At 37.5% G+C, this 20,016-nt stretch overlaps 1 protein-coding gene across 4 annotated transcripts; it reads left to right on the forward strand.

Annotated features, from left to right (window-relative positions):
- Window positions 1-157: 157 nt before the first annotated feature.
- ENY2 (ENY2 transcription and export complex 2 subunit) lies at window positions 158-12,572 on the forward strand. Of its 4 annotated transcripts, none has more exons than XM_066379359.1 (6): window positions 166-311; window positions 1,177-1,216; window positions 1,704-1,780; window positions 6,124-6,194; window positions 8,552-8,626; window positions 11,517-12,572. In XM_066379359.1, exons 3-6 carry the CDS (start codon window positions 1,713-1,715, stop codon window positions 11,591-11,593), a joined length of 291 nt encoding a protein of 96 aa, XP_066235456.1. In that variant the 5' UTR covers window positions 166-311; window positions 1,177-1,216; window positions 1,704-1,712; the 3' UTR covers window positions 11,594-12,572. The 4 variants fall into 4 exon arrangements, with proteins under 4 accessions (XP_066235457.1, XP_066235456.1, XP_066235454.1 ...); XM_066379361.1 differs by having other exon boundaries at window positions 201-239; XM_066379360.1 differs by lacking the exon at window positions 1,177-1,216 and having other exon boundaries at window positions 158-239.
- Window positions 12,573-20,016: the final 7,444 nt, after the last annotated feature.

Here is a 20,016-nt window from a genome sequence, read left to right on the forward strand (position 1 = left end):
GAAGTTAACCTGCATGCTGGGCTACGTAGTTTCCAGTGGGACCCAGCTCCCGCGCGACAGGAGGAGTTGGACTCTCTTACCCAGAGGGCTAAGCGGCCAGGAGGCGGCCCGCGCTCGGTTAAATTCTCACTTTATAGGCAGGGTGGTGAGACCCCGCCCCGGAAATGCGTGTTCTAGCTTTCTGTGTGCTTAGGCGCCCGAGCTACTGAGGGTCTAAGTCCGGGCAGCCGAAGAGTGTGGTAGGTAACGGTCGTCAGCGCAAGGGTCATTTCGTCGCTGGGAAGGGACGGCCCTCGCCCGCGGTGATGGTGGTGAGCTATGCCCGTGGTCCTCAGGGCCGGGACCCGGGCCCAGCCCAGGCTCCTTTCGATGTGCTGTCTTTCCTTAGCTTCCCTGACCCGCGCTCGCGGGCCTGTAGGGCTCTCCGACAGGGCGTGCGACCGGAGTTGGCCTGCAGCCAGTCCTCGCTTTGTGTCCCGGCTCCTCCCCGCCCACCTCTCCCGCTGTCTCCGCCCTGTTCTGCTTTCCCCAGAATGACTGGACTGGGAGGGATCCCCTAGCGCCCTGGTTTTACCCGTGAGAAAACTGAGGTCTTCTACGAATTGACTTGTCCAAGGTCACTATCCGCCCAGTAGGGGCGAGCTGAAGTTCGAGATTCTAGGAATGGGACTGACCAGACCTTAGAATTATTTTGAAAACGTTAGCCTTCCACGTACAAAAGCAGACATTTCTTAGTTTTTCTCTCTCCACTTCTCCTTTTTCCTGTCCACTCAAAAAAAGAAAAAGAAAGAAATCAACTCTAAACACTCACTGCCAGTCTGAGTTTCCGTAGAGGTTTAGATGGGAGAAGACCGAAGGAGTCTGCAGTTAGTGACAGGTTAGGTGAAGTTATGTCAGCGCGTTTCAGATTTTACAGCCTAACCTTCCACTTCTTTCTGCACCATTTTGGTGTTGGCTGTCTGTTTTTACTGAAAATTGAGAACTTTCCAAGTTTGGAATTAGTTTGGGATTTGTTTTTCCCTTATTCCAACAGTCTCGGATGAAGAGCAGACACTACTTACAGCTAGTTTGGTAGTTGGGATTCTGGATAAATCCTAGCGAAAAGTAAAGCACTTAGAAGTTGATCTTGAAGTTTCATTTTTCACCAACAATGCTTAATCTTTTATTGATTCTTAGGTTATATTATGGCTTCCCCAAAAGTTTGAATGCATTTAAGGTACAGAAATGATTAGCAGTTACGATATGCTGTTCAAGTTTCCCCCCGGGTGGGGGTTGGGGCATTCTGGGGTCAGAGCATGTGAGTTCCAAACCTGCCTTCACCAGTTTCTATCTCAGTGCCTCAGTTTCCTCATCTGTAAAATATAAATATGTTAATACATAAAAAAATAAGTTCTGCTTGTTAAAAGAGATAAAAACCAATGTGTTAGCCCAGTACCAAGCATTTAAGTATTTAGTAAATGTTACAATAATTACTATTTAAAGACTCAATTAAGGGTATATGGGGGAAGAAGATTGTTAACTGAATTCATCAGTATGACTTCTTGGGATGGAGTAAATACTGAGTAACGACACTTAACACGTTGTTGAAATTTATCACCCCTACATTTGATTAAATGTTAAACATGGTTAGATGCTTGCCTAGAGGGTTTAGAAGAAAATGCTTTGTAAATGTTCTATATCTGAAAATACTTGTTGATGTTCAGGTTAGCAAGATGAACAAAGATGCGCAGATGAGAGCAGCGATTAACCAAAAGTTGATAGAAACTGGAGAAAGAGAACGGTAAGTAATAGACTGTGTTAATAAGTTGCAATTAACACCTTTAAATTATAGTTATGTATAAGAATCTAAATATGAAAGAACAAAACTGTTGTCAGTGGAAAGAGTTACGGAAAGAGATTGTCAAAAGTTTCAGTTCCTGACATCTACGAAAAGTAGGTATGTTTAACATTGCAGGACTTGGAGGGAAGTAGGTGATTAAAAATATGAATAAAAAATGAATCTCTCTCAAAGATTGTGTAATAGCAAGAAATTTACAAATAACTACAATTGGAGACATAAGATTACCCAGTTTTTAACAGGGAAACGACATAATAGAACAGATTTTACTTACCAGACTCTCTTAATGTCAAAGTACTATGTACTATTCCTACTTCCTGAAAAATTCTGTCTTTTCCCCCCTAATCCTTAGCTACTTGTGTTGCATCTTTCAGGTCTTAATTTAAATATCTCTTCTGAGTATCTGTTAACTCCCAAATACCTTGTTCTGTCTAAACATTTAATCACATTGTATTGTGACCATCTACTTTGCTAGTTTGTGTCCTTCAATATAAGTTACTTGACAGCAGAAATACCATTGTATAACCAGTATCATGCCTAGCTCATAATTGGCCAAGTAAATATTTGTAAAATGAATAAAAGGATTGGACAGTACGAAGGAGATGCTGAGGAATCAAGAAAGGCCTCCAGAAGCAGGTCGATAAATTGTGAGAAAAATTTATATAGAAGGAATAGTAGGGGTCTTTTGACTCTACCTGGAGGTTAAGGTGATCAATTAAGGTCTAGTACAGAATAGTAAAAGAGGTACTTCAGAGGGTCAAGAAGGATTAGCAGTTCTCAAGACAATCTAGGCAGATGGAGCAGAATGTGCAGTCACAGAGCTTTATTACAGCGTAAGAATGTTCCAGGGAAGTGCAGACTTAAAGCTAGAAGATAAAGGGTAAAAGCTTTGTGGCTGCAACAGTGGATGGGAGGGGTAGATTTAGTATGTCAGAATTTTTTTAATTTAAATTGATAGAAACTGGCTTAACCAATGGAAATATGTAAGCTCATCTAACTAGAAAGTCTAGAGCTTGAAATTGCTTCAGGCATCACTGGGTCCAGGCACTCAAAAGTTTTTAAGAATATTTCTTTTCTCACTCAGTAGTGCTTTTCTCTGTGTTGGCTTTATTCTAAAACAGGGTCAACCTACAGATGTTAGTGGTTAAAAATGTGTATTCCTCTGGCACAGACTACCTTCCCTCGAGTATTTTTGATAAAGTCCTAGCTTGATTAGCATCTTACTTAGGTGATAGGCTAGTTACAGTCACCTTGCCTGGTCACATTTCCATCACCACTGCCCTCTCTGAATTTCTTACACTGAGAGTGGTGAAAGGGTTTTTTTTCTTGTGGTTTTTTTTTCCTGTCAAAAAAAGGCAGGAAAATGGGTGGTGGGTTTGCAGAAACATCTGTTGTTGATTGTATCCTTGGGTGGTGTGAGTCATTAAAAGATTTTTAAAGGGGAATGACTAGATCACATTTGCACTTCAGGAATGCTATTCTGGCAGGGTGGCGGACAGACTGGAAGCATTGGAGATCGCGTGCACACTGTATTTAGAAGATTATATTGGGTTAAAAATGAAAGACAGCAAAATGGAAAAAAGAACTTTGTTTTTTTGTTTTTTAAATAAAATCAGAAATGAGGAAGAAGGTAGAAACCAGAAAAGTGCCTTGGGAAACAGAAGATAGTATTGCTGATAATGAATATAGGGGATTATACTTTTTTGTTTTTTAATTTGTGTTTTCATTCATGCAGCTCAGTTACTGAGTTTCTGCCACCTGCTGTGTCCTGTTAAGGTGCTGAAATTATAGTCGTAAACAAAATAAAGTCTGTCCTTTCTTGGAGCTTCCATTCTAATGGAAGGAAACAGACAATAAATGTCTAATATGTCAGGTAGTGATGAGTTCTAGAGGAAAAACAAAGCAGAGAATAATGAGTCATGTTACTTTGTATAGAAAAAACAAGACTTCACTGGTGAGAGAGCTGAAGGCTATGAGGGAGATGGGAGGACTCCTAGAGCCAAGGTCCTGAGACAGGAGCTTTTTGGCATTTTGAGGAGCACATGGAAGCTAATGAGACTGACTAAACTGGGAGAGGGAAAGGAGAAAGCGGGCGGAACTGGGCAGGGGACAAATCATGGAGGGTCATTTAGGCCAGTGATTTTGAACCTTTTTTGAGCCGTGGCACATTTTTTACATTTACAAAATCCTGGGGCACACCACCTACCAAAATGACACTCTAACACAGTACATATTATACATATAGTTAATAATATAGTTTCTAAATGTATTTATACTCACACCTGACCATGTCTCACGGCACACTAGTGTGCCATGGCACACTGGTCAAAAAACACTGATTTAGCCCTGGCCGGTTGGCTCAGCGGTACAGCGTCGGCCTGGCGTGCGGGGGACCCGGGTTCGATTCCCAGCCAGGGCACATAGGAGAAGTGCCCATTTGCTTCTCCACCCACCCCCCTCCTTCCTCTCTGTCTCTTCCCCTCCCGCAGCCGAGGCTCCATTGGAGCAAGGATGGCCCGGGCGCTGGGGATGGCTCCTTGGCCTCTGCCCCAGGCGCTAGAGTGGCTCTGGTTGTGGCAGAGCGACGCCCTGGAGGGGCAGAGCGTCGCCCCTGGTGGACGTGCCAGGTGGATCCTGGTTGGGCGCATGCGGGAGTCTGTCTGACTGTCTCTCCCCATTTCCAGCTTCAGAAAAATACAAAAAAAAAAAAACACAAAACACTGATTTAGGCTGTAGCAGACTTGAAGGTATTCCAAGTAGATTAGGAAGCCACTGAAGAGTTTTAAACAGGGAGAGGAGAATGGAAATGGACAAGGAAGCAGCAGAGGGACGGGTTAGGAGGCTTTGGTAACAATCCAGTCAAGACAGGCTGGTAGCTTGCACAGGGGTAGTAATGGCAGAGATGATGAAAACCATCTGGATTGCAGGTGTATATGTAAAAACTGGAAACCATAGGATTTCCTCATGGGTTGGCTGTGTAGTGTTAACAAAGTTGCTGAGTGAAAGACGCTACCATGCTGTCTAGCCTGCAGCACCGGAAGAATGGAGTGGCCATTGTGAAAGGAGAACAGGCTGAGGTTGGAGGGAAGCATGAGTGGGTTTGGGCCCTGTGAATATTGAAAGACCTGCCTGACCAGGTAGTGACACAGTGGATAGAGTGTCGGTCTGGGACTTAGAGGACCCAGGTTTGAAACCCTGAGGTCACCTGCTTGCATCCAGGTTCACCAGCTTGAGCGTGGGATCATGGACATGACCCCATGATTGCTGGCTTGAGCCCAAAGTCACTGGCTTGAGCAAGGGTCACTCATGACCCCGTCCCCACCTCATCAAGGCACATATGAGAAAGCAATTGGCAATCGGTGAACAACTAAGGTGCCACAATGAAGAATTGATGCTTCTCATCTCTCTCCCTTCCTGTCTGTCCCTATCTGTCCCTCTCTTTGTCTCCCTCTCTATCTCTGTCACACACAAAAAAGATTGAAAGACCTGATTAAATACTGAGATGAGCATTTTGGTTTGTACTATGCCATGTTTAAGCTGAGAAATTAGATGGTTTAGGTTGAAGATTGAGGTTTTGTTAAGAGTGGGTATGACAAAAGAATGAGAAAGTACTGAGAAGAAAATATTTTATTACATCCATGATGCCATTAGTTGCAATATACACCTTATACACTTTTTTTAAAACCAATAAGAAACAAGAAAACCCTGCCAAATAAATTACGATAGGTATGCCAATTACTGAATTGTTAAAACATGGGGAAGAAAGTGTTAGATTCAATGAAATACATAGTTGATGAATAATTTAGGAGGTTAGTGGAAAAAGGGAAGGGGAAGTCTTTGAGAGAGAGAAATAGTGGTAAAGTAAGGGAACTGAAGGTTAGAAATCTGTGGGTAGAGAAGGGATTCTGGAGTTTGAAGAGTTTGGTAGTGTAGCTGCTCCAAGTTCAAATAATACCCTCCAGAAGTTGTACAGACCCGCACTATTCCTGTTGGTGGAGGGAAATAGATGGTCTGTAAGCAGGCCACGGTAGAGCTGCAGATGTGTTGTGTCCTATCCACTTCTATCTTACTGATAGAATGAGAGCCAGAGTTTAAATGACTCACATAAGATCAAAGAACTATTTAAACTGTTTCATGATAGTACCAAGATTTAGCCATGGTTCAATTCAAGTTTTGTGACTGGAAGGCAGGGAGTTTTTAATTGAAGGATTGAACCTTTGATTCAAACATTCGTAAGATATCGTACATTGTCATAGTTTAATTTGAAAACACTTCTTTTTCAACAGCCTCAAAGAGTTGCTGAGAGCTAAATTAATTGAATGTGGCTGGAAGGATCAATTGAAGGCACACTGTAAAGGTAATCAGTTTGATTTAGAAGATAAGCTAACTCCAGTGCTCTCAACTTTGTTGATTTGGGGTTTACTAGAAAAATTACAGTCAGTATTTTAAAGGTATGTTAAGTGCTCAACATAATTTTAAAGAAATTGAAAATTGACTTATAGTAATAATTTACTCCTCTTTAGGATAATACATAGACCTAATTCCTAAATTTTTAGAAATTTTCTTGTGTTTCTCTTAAAATAAGCGAGGTAAGATTTTATCTGGCTTCAAAGTACGGACCTTTTCCAGTGTTCCTATTCAAAATGAAACATTACTTATTCCTAATATATTTTAATTTAACAAATTGAGCACTTTCTGATTGTTAGATGGATAGGAATTATGTCTCTTTAATAATGTTTTGAAAAATTTATTTTAGAAAATTATATTTATTTTTGAAATTTTATTAATTTTAGAGAGAGAGAAAAAATCATCAGTTTGTTATTCCATTTGTGCATTCATTGGTTGATTCTTTTTATTCAGTGAGAGGAAGGGAGGCAGGGAAACAAGACTCTTGCATGCACCTCCACTGGAATCTGCCCAGCAAGCAATGCTCTGCCCATCTGGGTTATTGCTCTGTTGCTTGACAACTGAGCTATTTTTAGTGCTTGAGACATCCTTAACACCAGGGCCAACTCGCTGGAACCCATCAAGCCATGGCTGTGGGAGAGGAGAGAGAGAGAGAGAGAGAGAGAGAGAGAGAGAATGAATGAGAATGGAGAGGGGTGGAGAAGCAGATGCTCACTTCTCCTGTGTGCCCTGACTGGGAATCGAACCAACAATGTTGGAGTATCGGGATGATGCTCTAAACCAACTGAGCCAGTGGTGGGATTCAGCCGGTTCACACCAGTTTAGCAGATCCAATACCTAATTTTTTGTTGAGTTCAGCGAACTGGTTAAAATGGCACTTGTAATCAGGGTTCTCTCTAAGGTGGGTGCCTAGGCAGTCACTTAATGTGGAAATCACAAATTTACATTCCTTATTTTTTTTAACATTCATCTGTACAATAGCATATTCTAACCACCTATAGTAATATTCACTCCATCCATAGGTGAAAAAACTCTGATGGAACTATGCTTGTAGTATTTATTTATTCATTTCATAAAACTCATTATTCCTTTGATGAAATACTGCATTTTAATTCCCTTATGTTTGTTACTGCAGTAAACAAACATGTAACATAAAGAGAAAAAGTGCCAAACAACCAGGGGGTGACAACTTGTATTTTTTGGTCAGGTATTATTTAATATTTTTTTATTAATATTTAAAAACTCTTATAATCTAATTTTGTGTACCTCTTATTATTCTTAAGTATTAAATTGCATGAAATAATAAACTACTTTCCATTATATCATTTTTTTTTATACATAAAACAGCAGAGAACCGGTTGTTATTTGAATCTCACCACTGAACTAAGCTACCCGGTCAGGGTCTACTTATTTTTTAAAATGTAGAATGGGAGTTATAATATTGCTTAATATTGATGATGACACCAGTAGATAGATTACACGTCACTAAAACGAGCCTCCATTATGGCTCAGCTTTTAGTATAATAATAGCATTTTGGTTATTTTTAGTGATTTCTCATTGTTTTGTAGGGTTTCTACAAGTAATAATGACAGTGGCAGCTATTTATCTATAACATTAACCCTAATAAGGAATGTGACAAATTAGTACTAGCATAGACTTTGAAGTCCCGCTTCTTCACTGGTAGGAGACTAGAGCTGTATTTCAGCTCATGTTTGGATGAGTTATTTCATCCTTACACCTCAGTTGCCTCACTTGTGAAGTGAAGATCATTCCCAACCCACTAGGAAAATGCCCTGCCTGATTATTGTGACTGAAATGATGTAAAGCGTCCAACACATAAGAGATGTTCAGTAAATGGTAACTACTTTCTTCTCCTTCCGTGGCCCAGTCTAGAGAGGAGAGGAGCAAAAGAGTTCTATATTTTCATTTTGGGCTATGAAATTATAAGTTGGACACAAATAATAGCTTTTTTCCCTCCATAAATATAAGAGCTACTATGATTACAGTGAAGTAAGATCTGTGCAGTTGTGTTTCCAGCTCTTTGCAAATGTTAAATTTAACCATACAGTTCAAATTCATACTGTGTTGTATTTCTTTAGCTGAGAGATGAACAGGCGTATATGATTTTATCTGGTGAATATGTGTTTAAAGTTGAACTAAATACACATTAAAAAAGAAGTGTCCTCTTTTTTTTTTTAAAGACCAGTCTGCACTCTAAAAACATGATCTTAACCCTTCCTCTATGAAAATCTTTCTTACAGATAATGATTTTAAATGATATGATTTGTTTTTTGCTTTTGCATAAGAGGTAATTAAAGAAAAAGGACTAGAACACGTTACTGTTGATGACTTGGTGGCTGAAATCACACCAAAAGGCAGAGGTGAGGAATACAAATTGTGTGAAAAGAGACGTGTGCTAAAGACGGGATCGTTTCTCTCGCTGGTTCTACTTGTCCTTCTTTCTACAAGGAAAACATTTCCAAAGTTATGTGGGTACTTGGTGTTTTCTCATTGGGAAGACTTATAATTGCCTTCCTACCTCTCTGGCATGGTTTTGAGTAACGTGAGATAAGAGATGTGAAATGTTTCTGTAATCTAAAACAGTATGCAAATAAGTTGATAGGGTTGTTAAGACAGATGATTTTTAAAATATGTGATTTTATAGAGGCAAATAGTACCTGATGCTAAAGTTTATAAACTTATTAGATATGGCCTGATTTCACTTAAATATTTATTAAGTCAGAGCTTTATTCCTGTCCCTGAGTCATTGCTCCGCTCTCTTTCTGCTTATTAAAGATAAACCAACCTCTGTCTTCTCTAATGTCTAAGAATTTGGTAGTGCTGTAATTCCATGTTGAGGGCTATTCATACTTAAGATTCACATTACAACCAGTGCATTTCTTCTTTTAATGTCTTGTTTACTGAAGGCAAAGGACAGAGAGGAAATATATTACCATTGATGTAATAGAATAAATATTGTCAGGAACTACATTATATTGTTGTCTCAGATGGAGCTATATTTTTTTCATTTATTTTGAGAAAGTGTAAGTGGAAGCAGGCAAATTAGATGACCTTTTGTTTTGTCACATAGAAATAGTAGGCCTGACCAGGCAGTGGAGCAGTGGAACAGTGGATAGAGCATCGGCCTAGGATGCAGAGGACTCAGGTTCAAAACCCCGAGGTCGCCAGCTTGAGCGTGGGATCATAGACATGACCCCATGGTTGCAGGCTTGAGCCCAAAGATCTCTGGCTTGAGCCCAAGGTCACTGACTTGAGCAAGGGGTCACTCACTCTGCTGTAGCCCCCCCAGTCAAGGCACATATGAGAAAGCAATCAATGAACAACTAAGGAGTCGCAACAAAGAATTGATGCTTCTCATCTCTCTCTCTCTCTTCCTATCTGTCCCTCTCTCTGTCCTTCTCTCTCTGTCTCTGACATAAAAAAAGAAAAACAGTAAAAAAAATTTTAAGTGTAAAAGTAAGTTTGAAAATTATTATTGGAGACTGCTAGCTCCCTGAACTGCTTACCTGCTGGGAAGGAGTAGGGAAGCCCCTGGACCTTCCCACCATATGTTTGGCCTACTTGCAGCTACAAACACCTGACTCTTTCTTCACACAGGTCTCAGGGCAAGAAAAAGGAAAAAGAAAAAACAAACCAAAAGTATTTATTATCCCTCTCCATGAGTTTATGTTTTAAAATAATATTTCCTAACTTTGTTTTTTATTTTCCTTCTGTAATTGATGCTTAATCTGTTACCGTTACGTAGGAACTGGCTATACAGGGTAGAAATTGTCCTTTTTTTCTCCGTGAACGCTGTAGTCTTGGAAATATCAGTCCCTGTAGCGCCCATGCAGGAGAATGAGCATAAGAGAAGTGAAAGTAAATCTGTTCTTGTATGCGCTTAGTCTTTACAGTTACAAGTAGAAGCCTTTTATTGTTATAAATATACAGTGAAATTGACCTTTTTTTTAGTGTGCAATTCTCTGAATTTTGTACACATGTATAAATTCATGTAGCCACCACTGCCTTGAAACTCTCTCAGGCTGGCCCTCTGTATTCACCCTGTCCCCAACCCCAGAGCAGCTGATCTGTTCTCCAACACCATAACTTTAACTAAAAGTATATGTAATGGACATATTGATCACATTTCCAGTGTACTTGAATTAATTATGTAGTCTTTATTTCTAGGCAGGCTTAAACTAAATAATTTATACAGAAAAGTATCTGTCTCATTTGATTTGTGTACTGACTTCTGGAATTCTTTATAGAAATATTGGACTATATCTGAAGCTTTCCATTTCCTAAGATGTAAGCAAATAACATTAGAACTGTTAGTTAATTCTCTATTGCCCTTATTTTTTAATAGCCAAAAAAAGGAACAACAATAATGTGTATTTGTTTACTGACATTTAATATTAAAATTTCAAACAACAGGGCTTTTTTTTTTTTCCTTTTTAATTTAGGACTCCTCATAGATAATACAGTGACATGGTTCAAATTCAAACAGTAAAAATACAGGAAATATAACCACTGTGGTGTTTTCGCATCTTTGCTGAGTCAGAGAGTATGTGTGCTTATTTATATAAAATATTCCCAAACTACTTTCCCAAAAATGTTGTACCAGTTTACACTCCCACCAGCTAACATGAAACTGCCAGTTTGTCCCTCAGTCCTGCCAACACTGTATATTATTGGAATTTTAACCAATTTGATTGGTAATATATATTATCAATGTGGTTTTAATTTTCATTTCTACTGTGAGGTTTATCCCTTTTTTGTTCAAGAACTGTGTACTTCTCCTTTTCTTTATCTGCTATACTCATTTTTCTATCAGCCTGCTGATGTTTTTCTTATCAAATAGAAGAAATTGTAGAGAGATAGCCCCTTTCAGTAAAAATGTTTTACCAGTTTTTGTCTTGCTTGTTAACAGTGATTTTGACCAAGCTTATTAAGTTGATGTTGCATTTGAATTAAAATTATCAATTTCTTACAGCCTGTATGTTTAAAAAATGCCTTTCTTACTCCTAATTTAAAGAGTTTTCCCATGTTGTCAGTGTGCAGTGTATTTCAGTACTGGATAGTTCATTCAAATAATGAATTGCAAAGATACTTTATTTTTTCAGATATTTATCTATTTTTTTTATTAAAGCATGAGGGTTATTTGTGAAGTAAATTATAAATAAATTTATGGATTAGTCATCCTGAATAAAATATATCTCAAATTGACATATATTAATTGGAATATTCTTACTCTTATATTTTGTATTTCAGCCCTGGTACCTGACAGTGTAAAGAAGGAGCTTCTACAAAGAATAAGAACATTCCTTGCTCAGCATGCCAGCCTTTAAGATTGAATTAGCTTGTGTTGTTTTGTGATCTTACTTCTGACAGTAAAACTTGCCATAAATTAGGAATCGCTTTCCCAAAATAAAATCCTTTTTTGTATGATGGTATACAGTTTTCGGTAATGATGTATACATTGTATTGATTTTTTTCCCTAAATGTGTTATTTTAATAAATATCTCATGAATGAGTTTGAAGTTTCCTTGGATTTTGGAATAAATGGGACTTTTCAACAATCTACCAGATTTGTTGTGAGAAAAAGTCAGCAACTAATATAGTTTACTTATTAAGTATGTGCATATTTCTGTGCTCACAACTGAGGAGAAGTAAGCAGCCTCTTCTGATTGTCTAGAAACGGTGTGTTTCTGTTTTGAATCCCTATGGTATTTTATAATACATGCCCCATCTTGTACTACAGTTGTCTTATTTGTTATAAACTGAGCATTAGGACTGGGTCTTACTTATCTTTATGTGCCTTCCTTATTCCTCAAAGAATTTACCATCCTATTGGAAGAGAGAACAATTGCAAAACTGGCTCCATACCAAGCTCCTCTCACTTATCTACTCATCTGAACTTTGAAAGCAGAAACTAAATTACATCCCCACATACTAAGGTCAAGAAAGAACTTAATGGGAAATAACCTCCACCCATAGCTTTACTCTGACATCAAGATTGCCAAATCCAATGGACTCTTGTCTGTACTTATGTGACCTCTTCTGGAAACTGAGAATGTTGAGCATCCCGCCACTGGAACTTTCCTCCCACTCCTCACTGTTTATTCCTACCACTGGAAGTTCCTTCTGTTTCTTGTGGAGTACCTTTTGCCGTACGGACTTGAAATAATGGTGTTTCTTAGGGCTTGCTCCTAAGCCCTCTGCCTGACTAATGATACGCTTTTCCTGGAAAAATCCCAGGGAATGGGTCGGACCATGACTTCAAATACTAACAGGTTAATAAATGGTAAATTGCATCACCAACCCAGACTTCAACCCCGTCTCCATATGCGTATACCCACCTACTATGGATCAGCTTCCTTGGATGTTCCAAGAGCACCTCAAACTGACCACACCTAACATAGTGACATTTTTCCCTTAGTAACTACCCCTACTGTATTATCAATGCAAGTGGTACCTCCTAGGGATACGTATTGCCTGAGGAGCTTGTTAAAATACTGATTCGAAGGTAAGAGGTGTTGCACAGGATTCTGTATATCTGACAAACCCAGTGCTTATGCTGCTGATCAAGGACCCCTTGTGGCGAGGTGGTCGGGTGTCTGCTCCCTGCCCTCTTCCTGCCTCAGTTGACGCCCAGATAAGTGGGGTAAGCAGCTATTGTTTCCTTGCCCCATGCTCCATGCATCCTCCAGCATCCACCCTGTTGCCTAATGACCCTATTAAATTCAAGCTTGGTCCTTTTATTCCTCTTCTTGGAACTTAATGGCTCTTCCTGGTTTGCAGGGTAAAATTCACACTTAGCCATAGCACCTAGGCCCTCTTGCTCTGACATTTATATACTTACTTCCCTAAGGAGTTCCCCAAAGCATCGAGTTGTTCATCCCGAAATCCCTTTGAAGGTCTGGCAAGCTAGAAAGCCCTATCACTTACCTCACTCTTGGCCTTTGAAATTTTGCCTGAGTTACTAAAACATTTTGGCATTTCTATTTGATTTAGATTTCCCACTGCTGTTTTTCCATCAGGAGCACCTGTGCATCATTTCTTTTCAACACAGTAGTGCTAGAGCTTTTGCATGCATCTTTTGGAGGGGAGGGAATATTTGTGAGTGAATGGACAAAATAAATGAATCAGTGGGTGAACATTATGAAAGCCCAATAGAAGGTAAAAAATACAATTGGCGTATATTTGAGGAAAAGTTTCACAGAGATAGAATTTTACTTTCTGATGAATTTATGTTTTAAATGTAGTCTTGGAACCTGCTGGAGTTAATTACATGAAATGTTGAACCTAAAACATGCACACACAATGACAAAACCTACTGAAAGAGTGTTTTGTTTCATCTCATTAAGCAATGATCTAAAGTTGAATGAGTTATATTCATTGTTCTGCTACCCATTATCAAAAAGGAAATGTTAAAAACAATGGGTAGTTCTTATTTCATAGTACTGTATATAAAAGCAAAATTGCTCATAGAGATACTATTTTATTAGTGCAGAACAAAATATGAGAAAAGGAAAAGATAAAAATATTTTGAGATGGAACAAAAGATAATTGAAAATATTTCATAGCAATTCAAAATACTAAAAAGCATAGCTTCAAAATGATAGGGCTGAGAATCTCTAGGGTTTTTTGACATCTTCAAAATGTCTTGTAGTTTGCATCCAGAACCATTTGATATCTTTCAAATAAACCAACTTTCTGAACATCTTGACTGACATTATTGATTTATGTTAACTAGGAATACATTCTTTAAAAATCTTGCACCCTTTCATGCTCAATGTTAAAAGTTCAATAGCAGATTACTGTTACATGACTGCATTGAGTGAGTAAAAAATAGTACTTAGAGTTACTATAAAGTTTTCTTGTATAGGATTAGAGAAGACTCAACTAAATTATTTAGGTAATCACTTTGCTTTGGCATTGCAAGTGTGTCATTTGGTTGAGCAGTGCCAAGCTAGGGCCTAGGTGATGCTGGAGACGAAACTGGATATGGGACTTTTCATAACTTGATAAAGGCTCCATCTGACCCTAGAGAATTGTGACAGGTGCTCAGTAGCTGATGCTGGAAATGATCCAATGTGTGCATTTGTGTTTTAACCCTTCTTGTAAATTGCTGTCTCATGTTACTCAGTGACTTAATAAAAACCCCTCATATTTACCATTAGAAACCACACAAAGTCATTGGATGAATCCAACAAGAAAACAGGTGCAATCAAAAACTTCGAGTTCTAGTCTCATCTGTGACACTGAATTATCAGGTAAGATTGCCTCTTCTGCCTCAGTTTCCTCATCTGCATAATAGATTTTAAATGTTGATCTGGCAAGAACTAAAATAATTTAAAAACTGTAATATTAATAGAATAATCCAAAGCAATATGGATCACTATAAAAAAACACTGAATTCATTTTACTCCTAGGAAAAATTCTAGAAATATGTATTTACCACGTGTTTTCTAGATTTACATAGATATAGAAATTATACGTATGTAGAAAAAACCTGCTTTTACTTTTCTGGAATTTCTATACATTATTAATTTCCATGAGAATTACTACAAAAGTAAAGATCACCAAAATTGCTTGATAGGAATAGAAAAAATACCACTATAATAGCCCTTAGGGAGGATTGAAATTATCTTGTAATTTTCACACTGGACTATAAACAGTTTGCGTCATAGTTTATTTTTTGTTTCTGTTTATATTTTTTATCCATTTGGAAGTCTAAGTGAAAACAATTCTTGATAAATTATTTTAAACTAATAAACAATGAGGGTAGGGAAAATTTGATTTATGCCGAATTATTTCAGACTTCAAATTATATTTGATTATTCTGCTTATCAGCCACCAGGGGGCACTTCAAGACTATTCTGGTCCTCTTTGGGCTCTGGGTAAATGAAACGTGTCATCCCAACTGGCCAAGCAGCTTTTTCAAGATGAAGGTGTTATTGAATTAAAACTTAATTGTGAGGGCCTCAGAACATGCTGCTATTATAAATTAAAATGAAGCTACAGTGAGATGCAGATAATGTTTCATTGTGACTGTTTTCCAAAGTCAATTCACGAAGGCAGGAAGCAAGTTGATTTAAATAGCTTACGCCACAACTGAAATATATCTGTTTCAGTTTCTTCATCAAAAAAAAAGCAGCAGAGTAAATTCTTATTAAAAAGTGAAAGAAAATTATGTTCAGTGTCTATTTCCTTGTCATTGTGCTCCTCTTTTATAGGAGCCCTTTTAAAGGAATAATATTCATATTTTCCTTTTTTCATACTATGTCACTTTGTTTTTTAAAAAATATATAAATAGAGATTATATAGTGTCAAAACTGTGTGGACGTTCAGTGAATGTTGGCTTAGCATGACAATAGTGAAGAAAGGTAAGAAATGAAAGTAGACAGAATCTCTACTGGTATAATGTTGCTCATGTAATAGTTTTAAGTACAAGAGCTGGTACCAGTACCTATCACATCCATAAATTCTTTGGCTTTGTGCTTCACCTGAATGAAGTGAAGATGAGTAAGATAAGTCGCTTTCAGTTACTGTATACTTTCTTATCCCAAAATTATTGTTGAAGGTACCCCTTTGAGAATTTATTCTTCATAGACAGCTAACTCATATGGGCTTCAGTGGGATAGGAACCATGAAGTAGAGTAATTGAAATAGAGCTGTCCATTGAACCACAGCCTGTCTGATGCGTAGGTGATTTAGGTGGCACTGTACATTGTGTGATCTGAGGAGCATTCACTCTGACTAATATAATTTGTGAGTGTTCTGGCTCTCTACTCAGTTTTACTATTAATGTGCTTAATGTTTTCATTAGTCACTTAGATGTTCTATGGCCACTCCTCTTAGGGGATGTGACATGGAGTCAAAGTTATGGTCAAGGTCTTTTATATGTCTTTATCCATATACTGTACCTTTCTCCTAACAATCGTGCTCATATAATAGTTTCGTGTTTAGGATCTAGATCCCATACTTGACCCCAGCAGACATCGTTAATGAAAAAACACAGATGATTTCTCTGCCCAGCAGCATTTTCTATAATCCTAACCAATTTTTCACTTTGTAGAAACACTGTAGAGATCTCCAGACAACTAACGACCCATTCAAAGCCAGAAAGGCTTCTTAATTGAGTTGTCTATAGTCACTGTCTGTACTCTTTACCTCCTACTCACTCATATTAATTAACCATATGGAAATTACACTCCACCGAAGCTATTCATGCCAAGTTCAAGAGACATTACTACCTTAACCTCTTGGCAGCGTTGGTAACAACTGGCCACTCTCCTTCCTCAGACATAGTCTTCCTTGATTTGCATACTATAAAGCTGGCCTCCTTCCCCCTAACTCATGGCTGCTGTCTTCCAGTCTTCTTTGCTGACATCTCTTCAGCTGGACTCTAACTGTTGGAGTTTCTCAAATCCTAACCACGTGACCTAGTTTATTCTCTACCTAAATCAGAGGTCTTAACAGTTTTTGCGTGACTTCAGCAGTTAAGTGAAACCTATGAATTCTTTCTCAGTATAACATATATAAGGGCACAAAATAAAATTCTTAGAATTACACAGGAAACTATATTAAAATATAATCATAACTTTTTTTCAAAATGCATAGTATTCATCTTTATTAACAAAATTAAGGCAGTGCATTTCAAATATAAGTAAACTTAAAATCATATCTTATTATTTTAAAATAACAGTGTTAAGGCTTATTCAAGTTATTTCTAAACTTGTATAAGAATATTAAACTGTGGGTGATGTTCAACAGCACAACATATATTATATATATATATATATATATATATATATATATATATAATATGTTGGAAATTCCATGAATTTCAAATTTTTATCTTAATGGTTATAAACACAGAAAACCTTGATTAATTAAGATGTATATAAATGAATAAATCATTTTTATTCAACGTGTCCCAAACTTGGAATTTACTTTTTTTCAGAAAACTTAAAGCAACTAACTGCCTTAATTTTAAAAGGCACTTAAGTTTTCTTTTCTGTGAAAGCCAGTAAACTCTTTGATAAAGGTGTACGTTGTATTCTTGTCCTGTTTCTTTTTTTTCTCTTTATTGAACTTATTGAGTTAACAAAATTATACAGGTTTCAGGTGCACAATCCTACAACAAACACGTCATTTATACACTGTATTGTATGTTTACCACCCCCAGTCAATTCTCCATCCATCACTATTTATCCTTCCATACCCACCTCGACCTCCCCCACCCACCTTCCCAGCAATCACCACACTGTTGTCTGGGTCCATGAGGGCTTTTTTCTTCTTTTTTGCTAAATCTCTCTGCTCCCCTTCACCTAGTCCCCCTACCATGACAGCTGTCAGCCTTCTCCATATCTATGAGATTGTTTCTATTTTGCTTGATAATTCATTTTGTTCATTAGATCCCACATACGAATGAAATCATATGGTACTTGTCTTTCTTTGACTTGCTTATTTCATTTAGCGTAATGCTCTCCATCACCATCCATGCTGTCACAAAAAGTAAGATTTCCTTCTTTTGTACTGCTGAGTAGTATTCCATTGTGTAAATGTGCCACTGCTTTTATATCCATTCATCTACTGATAGGCACTTGGGCTGCTTCCAGATCTTGGCCATTGTAAATAATGATGCAATAAATATAGGGGTGCATATATTTTTTCAAATTTGTATATCAGGTTTCTTCAGGTTAAGTCCCAGAAGCAGAATCACTGGGTCATAAGGCAGTTCCATTTTAAATTTTTTGAGGTAACCCCATACTGCTTTTCAGAGTGACTACACTGGACCAGTCTGTCCTGCCACCAACAGTGCAAAAGGGTTCCCTTTATTCCACATCCTTGCCAACACTTGTTATTTATTGACTTGTTGATGATAGCCATTCTGACAGGTGTGAGGTGATATCTCATTGTGGTTTTAATTTGCACTTCTCTGATGATTAGTTATTTTGAGCATCTTTTCATATGTCTTTTGGCCATCTGTCTGTCCTCTTTGGAGAAGTGTCTATTCAGATCCTTTGCCAATTTTTTAATTGGATTGTTTGTTTTACTTTGGTGTGAGTTCATTATAAATTTTAGATATTAACCTCTTAATTAGATGTATCAGTGAATATGATCTCCCACTCAGTGGGTTGTCTTTTCATTTTGTGTTGATGGTTTCCTTTGCTGTGCAAAACTTTTTAGTTTGATGTAGTCCCATGTGTTTGTTTATTATTTTGTTTTGCTTGCCTGAGGAGATATATCAGAAAAAATATTGTTAGGAGAAATGTCCAAGATTTTACTGCTCATATTTTCTCCTAAGATTTTTATGGTTTCAAGTCTAACAGTTAAGTCTTTGAGCCATTTTGAGTTTATTTTTGTATATAGTGGTCTAGTTTTATTTTATTTTTTTGCATGTATCTAATTCACCCAACACCATTAATTGAATAAACTAGCTTTACCTCATTGTTATATTTTTGAGTCCTTTGTCAAATATTAGTTGATTATGAGGTGTGGGTTTATTTCTGGGCTCTCTATTCTGTTCCATTGATCTATATCTGTTTTTATGTTGGAAGCTGGCTGTTTTCATTACTGTGGCTTTGTAGTATAGTTTGATAGCAGGTAGCGTGATTCCTCTAACTTTGTTCTTAATTCTCAAGATTGCTGTTGCTATCTGTGGTCTTTTGTGATTCCATATAAATTTTTGAATATTTGTTCTAGTTCTATGAAATATGCCATTGGTATCTTGATAGGAATTACAAATATTGATCGATTTATGACCTATGCAACTTACAACCATTGGACTTTACGACCACAATCACTAGCCACGACTGCTCCGTGTCTGGCAGCTCAAGTGTTGCCCAGCTGGGCATACAACAGTGCAGACCAGCTTCCGGCAGCACTACCATCTCCGCGTGCACCATTTCAACTGTTATCCCAGACTCGGTACAGTAATTTGTGTTTTGTGTCTTGGATATTTTTCATCAAACCCCTCCCAAGATGTCTACCAAAAGGAAATTGTCTTTGCAAATATTAAACCAGTTGTACTGGTAATACAGTATTTTACTTAAACCTGACAAATGTAAAAATAAGAAACAAAATGGTGTAGAGATGATACAAATGGCATAAAATGAAAAAAGAAAATTATAATATATAACAATAATGAAAGAAAATTATGATAAAATATGACTTAAAGATTTTTATAACATCATTTCACAGTACTGTACATATAGCCTACTCTACTTATGACCAAATCATGTTACGACCAATCTGTCGGAACCAATCGTGGTTGTAAGTCGAGCACTAGCTGTACATTGAATCTATAGATTGCTTTGGGTAGTAAAACATTTTAATGTTATCAGTTCTTCTTATCTATGAACACAATATATGCTTCAACTTATTTGTATCTTTTTCAATTTCTTCCCTCAGTGTCTTATAATTTCCCAAGTACAGTTCTTTTATATCCTTGGTTAAATTTATTTCTTGGTATTTTATTCTTTGTGAAGAATGAATGGTTTGTAATTGTTTTCTTAGTTTCCCTTTCTGATAACTCATTATTGGTGTATAAATAATATGATTAATTTCTGGATGTTTATTTTGTATTTATTTTTTTATTGCAGGGGAGGGGAGAGGAATGCAGGAAGGAAGAGAGATGAGAAGCATCAGCTTATAATTGCCATCTGTCTGTCCTCTTTGGAGAATTGTCTATTGAGATCCTTTGCCAATTTTTTAATTGGATTGTTTGTTTTACTTTGCAGCTTTAGTTGTTCATTGATTG

The sequence above is a fragment of the Saccopteryx leptura genome, chromosome 3 (genome assembly GCF_036850995.1).
Source record: "Saccopteryx leptura isolate mSacLep1 chromosome 3, mSacLep1_pri_phased_curated, whole genome shotgun sequence".
Classification (NCBI taxonomy): Eukaryota; Metazoa; Chordata; class Mammalia; order Chiroptera; family Emballonuridae; genus Saccopteryx; species Saccopteryx leptura.

What these genes read in the sequence shown, in the direction of transcription:
- ENY2 (XM_066379357.1), top strand. An exon ending in ATTGAAGGCACACTGTAAAG is followed by an intron (nt 6,195 to 8,551) that starts GTAATCAGTTTG and finishes CTTTTGCATAAG; the next exon opens with AGGTAATTAAAGAAAAAGGA. An exon ending in AATCACACCAAAAGGCAGAG is followed by an intron (nt 8,627 to 11,516) that starts GTGAGGAATACA and finishes TTTGTATTTCAG; the next exon opens with CCCTGGTACCTGACAGTGTA.